Here is a 9,970-nt window from a genome sequence, read left to right on the forward strand (position 1 = left end):
CTATTCAGTTGTGTATTTGTGAACTAAAGTCTTTGAAAATGTAATAAGTTTTACGAAACGCGCCCGTGTCGCGTCAGACTAGAAATAAAAATGAATTTTGGAGAATTGATTTTTGATTTACCTCCAACAGTGAAGCGTAATGTACGAAAGATTGAGAAAATTCGTGTTAGAATTATTAATCTTACATTTTCGGTCATATTTAATAATATATATATATATATATAATCTTTGGACAACACCCACCAGTGGGACTCGAACCCAGAAAGCACAACTACCTTCCAGTAGCTGGCATAACTAGTATGCTTTAACCCACTACGCCATCAGACCTTACAAAAGAAGTAGATAGTTCGAGATATATATATCTCAAACATCTCTACCTCCCGAAGGCACCAGATGAGTGAGGGGTCAGTCTGCAATTTTCGTCAAGCCACTGTCAATGTGAGAGAACTCGTGTCCAGCTTATAAGCCTATACTTGCATAAACCACAAGTGAAGATAAACAATCTTTGGACAACACCCACCAGTGAGATATATAGTGAGTTTGAGATATATATATCTCGAACTATCTACTTCTTTTGTAAGGTCTGATGGCGTAGTGGGTTAAAGCATACTAGTTATGCCAGCTACTGGAAGGTAGTTGTGCTTTCTGGGTTCGAGTCCCACTGGTGGGTGTTGTCCAAAGATTGTTTATCTTCACTTGTGGTTTATGCAAGTATAGGCTTATAAGCTGGACACGAGTTCTCTCACATTGACAGTGGCTTGACGAAAATTGCAGACTGACCCCTCACTCATCTGGTGCCTTCGGGAGGTAGAGATGTTTGAGATATATATATCTCGAACTATCTACTTCTTTTGTAAGGTCTGATGGCGTAGTGGGTTAAAGCATACTAGTTATGCCAGCTACTGGAAGGTAGTTGTGCTTTCTGGGTTCGAGTCCCACTGGTGGGTGTTGTCCAAAGATTGTTTATCTTCACTTGTGGTTTATGCAAGTATAGGCATATATATATATATATATATATATATATATATATATATATATATATATATATATATATATATATATATATATATATATATATATATATATATATATATATATATATATATATCGTACCTAGTAGCCAGAACGCACTTCTCGGCCTGCTATGCAAGGCCCAATTTGCCTAGTAGGCCGAGTGACTTTCATTATTTTCAATAAAGTGCTTCCTATTGGTTTATTTTAAATATTATTATTATATTATATTAAGAACAAAAATTATTGATTTAGTTATGTTAGTTTAGGTTAGGTTAAGATAGATTAGGTTAGGTTAGGTAGGGTTGGTTAGGTTCGGTCATATATCTACGTTAGTTTTAACTCAAATTTAAAAAAAAATTAGCTCATACATAATGAAATGAAGAGCTTTTTCATTTCATAAAAAAAATGAGAAAAATGTTAGGCAAATCGGGCCTTGCATAGTAGGCCAAGAACTGTGTTCTGGCTACTAGGTAGGGTTGGTTAGGTTCGTTCATATATCAACGTTAATTTTAACTCCAATAAAAGAACTGACCTCATACACAACGAAATGGGTAGCTTTATCATTTCATAAGAAAAAATTAGAGAAAATATATTAATTCAGGAAAACTTGGCTTATTAGGCAAATCGGGCCTTGCATAGCAGGCCGAGTACGACGTTTAAGGGTTGGTTAGGTTCGGTCATATATCTACGTTAATTTTAACTCCAATAAAAAAAATTGACCTCATACACAATGAAATGGGTAGCTTTATCATTTCATAAGAAAAAATTAGAGAAAATATATTAATTCAGGAAAACTTGGCTTATTAGGCAAATCGGGCCTTGCATAGCAGGCCGAGTACGACGTTCTGGCTACTAGGTACAACATATATATATATATATATATATATATATATATATATATATATATATATATATATATATATATATATATATATATATATATATATATATATATATATAGGGGTACCACCTCTGGTGCAAGTGTAGGGACCCATAGCCTCGGAGAAGAAAATAAAGAGTACTCAGAGAAGACCTTGTGGATCCTCACTGAACACTTTGATATTTTCTTCTACCACCCCTATTCTTTTGGTATGTATATGTGTATATATATATATATATACATACATATATTTCTAGGCCTTTACTAGACCTAGGAATGTAAGTTTCGATTTTAGTTTTTTTTATCAGACTATAGAATTAATAATAAATATGATGGGCATTTGGGGAACAACAGCACATATTGGTATATTTGACTAAATAGTTGCTATACGTATTATCATTTCAGGAGGATGGACTGCTCTTCATCTGCACCCAACGACTATGCTTGTTGCTAGCACCAACAGCTAAATAATGCAGTTCATTCATCTAATTCCCTCAGGGAAGGGAGAAGGAGATGCAGACACTGTGGCTTCTCTCCACATAGTCAATAGACAATTAAACAATTAATATAATTGAGCTTCGTGACTGTCGATAGAAACCTAAAATTAAACCAGTAGAACAAACAGCAAATTGATCTAAACGTTGTTAATTATATATCTGAAATAATCATCTTTCCCTCAAAAGAAACACAAAAAAATGTGTATAAATAAAAACAAGAAACGAACAGGAAATTAATCGCCATAGATCAACACAGTCATTAAAATTCTATCAAGACCCTCAATGAACACAGATCTTGAAGGAGCAGCTATGCTCTGGAAGGTCACAATCATGACTATTACACTCCTGTCTTCCTGGCAGCTCGACTTTGCCCGTCAACACCACCCTGAGGCGCTTAAATCACACGCACAACACATTACAAACTGCCAGGCGGTGAAGTTATTAAGTTATTACAAGTAGTTACAAATTGTTACCGTCAGCACTAATAGAAGCGCCAGTCTCTGCTCATTTTCAATCTTCTTGTAATGAGTGAATGAGTGATTGGGCATTATCTCAGTGTTGCGACATCTGGTTGACTCGCGCGCAAGGGTTAAGTGAAGTCATATATATTAATGTCTTCTTGCTGTGTGTGTGTGAGTGAGTCCTTGAAGGAAGCCTCTCCGGGTTCATGCCTCTCCTCCGTCAAGCTCCTTCGAGGGAGGATCTGTAGCCGGGCGGCTCAGAAGAAGTCTTACTCAAGTCTGTTTTGAGTCTATTATAAAGTATTTACCTGGCAACTAATGGTACATGAAGGAGGGTTATTGCTGGAGTAATTATAGCCAGCATATGGTGTCTGGGACCCGCTTGTCATTCTCACAAGATGCACGTTTCCGCTTTGCATAATAATGGGGCCTCCTCCGAGTTTCCTGCCTCAAAGGTGTGGTTTGGCGACGTTTGAGGGCTGCAGCTTAACCCTCTCTCTCTTAACTTTTGTTCTTGTAGACGGGGGACTCTCTCCTTCACCCCTCTCCTTCACCCCTCCCCACCCCCCATCAACCCCCTCTTGCTGGGGAAGTTGACGTTGGTGGTGTTTACACGGCGTAATGATAACAATCTTCGGGCCTCCTTGATTTCCTGCTTTATCAGTTCCTCTGTGCTCCCCAGCAAAGGACTTCAGAAGAAGGGAATGGGACGAGAAGGTATGGGAGCGGAAGGAGATATAGACACTGTGGCTTCTCTACACCTGGTTAATAAGCAATTAAACAATTAACGCGACAAATAAAGAGTTACGAAGCTAAAAATGGGATGCACGTCTGAAGAAGAGGGCAAACAAAATTCTACAGAAGGAAGCTGACACGATGTAATTGTGTCCTCTTGAACCATATGTTTATACTCCACACTGAGCGCCGGGGACTTTTCCGAAATTGGTAATTGGTGCAATTTCATGGAAACTACAACAAGCACTCGGCAAAACACAGACACAGACACACACAGACACGCACAGACACACACAGACACACACAGACACACACAGACACACACAGATACGCACAGACACACACAGACACACACATACAAGGGGACACAGGTGGAAACTGAGTGCCCAAATGAGCCACAGAGACATTAGAAAAAAACTTTTTTAGTGTCAGAGTGGTTGACAAATGGAATGCATTAGGCAATGATGTAGTGAAGGCTGACTCCATACACAGTTTCAAGTGTAGATATGATAAGAGCCCAGTAGGCTCAGGAATCTGTACACCAGTTGATTGATGGTTGAGAGGCGGGACTAAAGAGCCAAAGCTCAACCCCCGCAAACACAACTAGGTGAGCACAAGATCCAAGAGTCAATGCTCGATCCTGCAGGCACAAATAGGTGAGTACACACACAGACACACACACACACACACACACACACACACACACACACACACACACACACACACACACACACACACACACACACACACACACACACACACACACACGCACACACACACACACAACTTGTGTAAGAAATGTGCCTTTAGAAACTTGTGTAAGGAATCTTTCAGAACATTATATACCACATATGTCAGACCAATCCTGGAGTATGCGGCACCAGCATGGAGTCCATATCTAGTCAAGCATAAGACTAAAATGGAAAAGGTTCAAAGGTTTGCCACCAGACTAGTACCCGAGCTGAGAGGTATGAGCTACGAGGAGAGACTACGGGAATTAAACCTCACTTCGTTGGAAGACAGAAGAGTTAGGGGGGACATTATCACCACATTCAAGATCCTCAAGGGAATCGACAGGGTTGATAAAGACAGGCTGTTTAACACAAGGGGCACACGCACTAGGGGACACAGGTGGAAACTGAGTGCCCAAATGAGCCACAGAGATATTAGAAAGAACTTTTTTAGTGTCAGAGTGGTTGACAAATGGAATGCATTAGGAAGTGATGTGGTGGAGGCTGACTCCATACACAGTTTCAAGTGTAGATATGATAGAGCCCAATAGGCTCAGGAACCTGTACACCTGTTGATTGACAGTTGAGAGGCGGGACCAAAGAGCCAGAGCTCAACCCCCGCAAGCACAACTAGATGAGTACACACCAGTAAAGCAGGATGAAGAGAGGGCAAGAATCTGCAGTCAGTAAAGGAGAAAGATCCGAGTGGAAATAACACCTGTGGGAAAGTTACATGTTCCTTGTTCGTGATAGATCAGGGGACTCTCTTCTTGCCCCCCCCCCCCAACACCCCCCCCCCCCACACACACACACACACACACACAACCTCGGGTTAGTTGCTTTAATTTTATTTAATTATGATTTTAGATTTAAACCACTGAATCATTATTTCTTCTTGAACATTAAATTAAAATTCTTGCCATTCTGTTATCAGTTTAAGATAACTGTTTAGTTATAACTGTTTAAGATAACTGAAGTTTACTCTTAACTAAGTTAATGTATTTATTAACATCACTCAATGAATTCAATCTTATTCGTAATTTTGTATTAGTTTAATAATAATTATCAAATGAAATTATTGTTGTTATTGCTCTTGTTATTGGTGCTCTTGTTACTGGTGCTCTTGTTACTGGTGCTCTTGTTACTGGTGCTCTTGTTATTGCTGCTACTGTTCTTGGTATTGCTGTTGTTTTTGTTATTGCTGCTGCTGCTGCTGTTATTGATGTTGCTGTTGTTCTTGTTATTGCTGCTGCTGTTCTTGTTATTGCTGCTGGTGAAGCACCAGTAACAAGAGCAGCAGCAGCAATAACAACAACAACAACAACAGGAACATCAATAACAATAACAGCAACAGCAGTAGCAGCAATAACAAAGCAGCAGCAGCAGCAATAACAAGACCAGCAGCAGCAACAATAACAAGAGCAACAACAGCAATAACAGGAGCAGCAGCAGCAGCAATAACAATAACAGCAGCAGCAGCAATAACAAAAGCAACAGCAGCAATAACAATAACAGCAGCAGCAGCAGCAATAATAACAACAACAACAGGAACATCAATAACAGCAGCAGCAGCAATAACAATAACAGCAGCAGCAGCAGCAATAACAAGAGCAACAACAGCAATAACAAGAGCAGCAGCAGCAATAGCAAGAGCAGCAGCAATAACAATAACAGCAGCAGCAGCAGCAATAACAGGAGGAGCAGCAGCAATAACAAGAGCAACAACAGCAATAACAAGAGCAGCAGCAGCAATAACAAGAGCAGCAGCAATAACAATAACAGCAGCAGCAGCAATAACAGGAGGAGCAGCAGCAATAACAAGAGCAACAACAGCAATAACAAGAGCAGCAGCAGCAATAACAAGAGCAACAACAGCAATAACAAGAGCAACAACAGCAATAACAAGAGCAACAACAGCAATAACAAGAGCAGCAGCAGCAATAACAAGAGCAGCAGCAGCAATAACAAGAGCAACAACAGCAATAACAAGAGCAGCAACAGCAATAACAAGAGCAGCAGCAATAACAACAGCAACAACAGCAATAACAAGAGCAACAACAGCAATAACAAGAGCAACAACAGCAATAACAAGAGCAGCAGCAGCAATAACAAGAGCAGCAGCAGCAATAACAAGAGCAACAACAGCAATAACAAGAGCAACAACAGCAACAACAGCAATAACAAGAGCAACAACAGGAATAACAAGAGCAACAACAGCAATAACAGCAATAACAAGAGCAACAACAGCAATAACAAGAGCAGCAGCAGCAATAACAAGAGCAACAACAGCAATAACAAGAGCAACAACAGCAACAACAGCAATAACAAGAGCAGCAGCAGCAATAACAAGAGCAGCAGCAACAGCAGCAGCAATAACAAGAGCAACAACAGGAAGATAAATTCGACCACAATACACTGTTAATTCCCCTGATGTGCTGCTCACATAACACCGCTCCACACACACAGATATCAACAAAGACACCCCTATGTAGGCGGACACCACCAACTTTACCTCCACGTGTAGGTAAAACCCACTGACATTACTAAATTTCAATGGGTTCCCGCCTGTCAATAGGGAAGAGTCGGGTAAAACACTGGGAAGACTTAAGGGAAGCCTCGCCAGTGCGTCAGGAAGTGAACTTGACATCTGAAGCCTAGGATTAGAAGCCCTTGTGAGAAGCTTTAGTGTGTTTTATTTTAGGTTTCCAATGTTTAGTGTACAACGACACCCACAATAATGACTAAGAATGACTACGTTGTTGGTTATTGATATATAAATATTTTATTGTTAATGAATCTGCTTAATTTGTATATATTTTCTGTTTACAGGTAAATTTTCATCACATAATGGCTACTAAAAGTTGTCAAGAGTAGTCAAGTTATTTTTAAATAAACAAAGAAGGGAAGGCAATTATGAGGAGAAAGTACTAAGTCAGTACAAATATATAGTACTTGAAAATGGAAACCTGGTCGAGGACCGGGCCGCGGGGACACTAAGCCCCGAAATCATCGCAAGGTAAGACACGAGGAAAGGCCTGAAGGAACGCTTCCCAACCACTTGGATAATAGGGGGATCGAACACTGATCCTGTAGGATACAAGACGTCGCTGTACCGACCACTTCACATTAACCTCACTAATCCAAACTACCTGGTTAGGGGTTTCAATCATTTATTATGCACCCCATACCCATCCCGTGGGCGTTGGTGGAGAGGGTTTCCAAGGCACATAATTAGTAAGAAACTACAAGGAGTCTGCTACCGTCTTATTTCTTAATATTGGTTTCTGAAATTTTCTCTTAACCCATATTATTACGTGATTTTATCTACACCTCATATTATCCCCCTTCACCTTGTCAACGTCATGCACTAGTTGTAAACCATTCAGTCATTACTGTGTAAATAAACTGCCTGGCACTGTTCTACCACATGCCATGTTGACTGGCACTGGTCTAACACAAGGTGTTCAGGGCCCCCAATACGGTGTTCAGGGGCCCCCCAACTAGGTGTTCAGGGCCCCCAGCAAGGTGTTCAGGGCCCCCAACAAGGTGTTCAGGGCCCCCAGCAAGGTGTTCAGGGCCCCCAACAAGGTGTTCAGGGCCCCCAACAAGGTGTTCAGGGCCCCCAACAAAGTGTTCAGGGCCCCCAACAAGGTGTTCAGGGCCCCCAACAAGGTGTTCAGGGCCCCCAACAAGGTGTTCAGGGCCCCCAACAAAGTGTTCAGGGCCCCCCAACAAGGTGTTCAGGGCCCCCAACAAGGTGTTCAGGCCCCCCCCAACAAGGTGTTCAAGGAACCCGGTTTCCTCAACGTCTGCAAATTTTCCGCAAAATCTGATTCTGCATAAGTCAGTAATTTATCACCCAGAGTGATCAGCTCCGTGGCCTCGGGTCCCGTCCTGGCCCCCGGTGGCTGCCCCTGGGAGAGGCGGCCCTGGGGGGAAGGGGAGAGGTACAGAAGGGAGAGGTAGAGGTGTTGAGGGGAGGGGGGAGAGACAGGTAAGGAGGGGGGAAAGTAGAAAGGAAGGAGGAAGATGGGGAATGGGAGAGGCAGGACAGTGGTAGTAGCGGCATCGCGGCTACAATAACTGCAGCAGCAGCAGTAGCAACAACAGCAGCAGCAGCAACAACTGCAGCAGCAGCAGTAGCAACAACTGCAGCAGCAGCAGTAGCAATAACTGCAGCAGCAGCAGTAGCAATAACTGCAGCAGCAGCAGTAGCAACAACTGCAGCAGCAGTAGCAACAACTGCAGCAGCAGCAGTAGCAACAACAGCAGCAGCAGTAGCAACAACAGCAGCAGCAGTAGCAATAACTGCAGCAGCAGCAGTAGCAACAACTGCAGCAGCAGTAGCAACAACTGCAGCAGCAGCAGTAGTAACAACAGCAGCAGCAGTAGCAACAACAGCAGCAGCAGTAGCAACAACTGCAGCAGCAGCAGTAGCAACAACTGCAGCAGCAATAGCAACAACTGCAGCAGCAGTAGCAACAACAGCAGCAGCAGCAACAACTGCAGCAGCAGCAGTAGCAACAACTGCAGCAGCAGCAGTAGCAACAACAGCAACAGCAGTAGCAACAACTGCAGCAGCAGCAGTAGCAATAACTGCAGCAGCAGCAGTAGCAACAACTGCAGCAGCAGCAGCAACAAGGAAGAAGTCAAAACGTGACTGAATACAACGGGAGCAATCACAGGGCGCCGTCTAAGTTCTTAACAATGTGTTATTATTATTAACATCTTTATTGACAAAATTAATTCCAATTTTGCCTAATCTGAGCAATTCAATTAGGTGTTATTATAGTGAGGACGAAGCTAGTATGCACTGTCACACAGGCTCAAGAATCTGTACACCAGTTGATTGACGGTTGAGAGGCGGGACCAAAGAGTCCAAGCTCAACCCCCGCAAGCAGGATAAGTGAGTACAGGATCATACACAAGACAGTTGATCTAAACTATAGGCTGAACTACACATATAATTATAATCAACTACATTAGACAGTATACACGTTTCAATTTACGAATTTGTAAATCCGATTTTCTATTGTGCACTGCCACACAAGGGTAGGGATGGGTTCATAAGATATGTAACTTAAAAATACAGCAAAAATAAAAAAAATAATAAATTAAAATACACAAATTAAAAACAAAATAAAATACATACAATAAATAAATAACAGATTTAACAGAGAAGTTGTTAAACATAATGAATATAATGCACAATTAAATCACATTAATGTGAAGCATCAAAAGGAAAATCAATACGAATAAGGAGGAGGAGGATTCGAACCTATGCACTGGGTTTCTCATGCACACGCTCAAAACCACTACACCACCACATGGCCCAAAAAGCATTACATACTGGGATTTAACTGAATCCTCTACGATTCCTGAGGCTTGCGCTGAAGCCTACTTATTAGGCTCTCACACCATGCCAAAACACACTCTGGCTTGTGGTTACCATGCATGTCACCCACCCACTCTCACGCCCACCGCCTTCACACCACCTCACGCCCATCGCCTCCACAGAACCACCCACACCCACAGGGCGGGAGAAGTTCCAAAATTGGGGAATATTTGCAGGTCTCCCGTCCGAGTCAACACGGGCGTGTGATTTGATATATCCGATACATTAGCCAGGTAACGTTAGGCATACACTCTGGA

General features: G+C 42.1%; 1 protein-coding gene across 1 annotated transcript in view; it reads left to right on the plus strand.

Annotated features, from left to right (window-relative positions):
• LOC138352939 (golgin subfamily A member 6-like protein 2) overlaps positions 1 to 8,161 on the plus strand; it is a 43,312-nt gene extending 35,151 nt beyond the window's left edge. The window contains exon 5 of the mRNA XM_069305595.1: positions 7,823 to 8,161. Coding sequence (XP_069161696.1) covers positions 7,823 to 8,161 — 339 coding nt within the window. The remainder of the gene's footprint in view (positions 1 to 7,822) is intronic.
• The last annotated feature ends 1,809 nt before the right edge of the window (positions 8,162 to 9,970 follow it).

This window comes from Procambarus clarkii, chromosome 55, assembly GCF_040958095.1.
Source record: "Procambarus clarkii isolate CNS0578487 chromosome 55, FALCON_Pclarkii_2.0, whole genome shotgun sequence".
Lineage (NCBI taxonomy): Eukaryota > Metazoa > Arthropoda > Malacostraca > Decapoda > Cambaridae > Procambarus > Procambarus clarkii.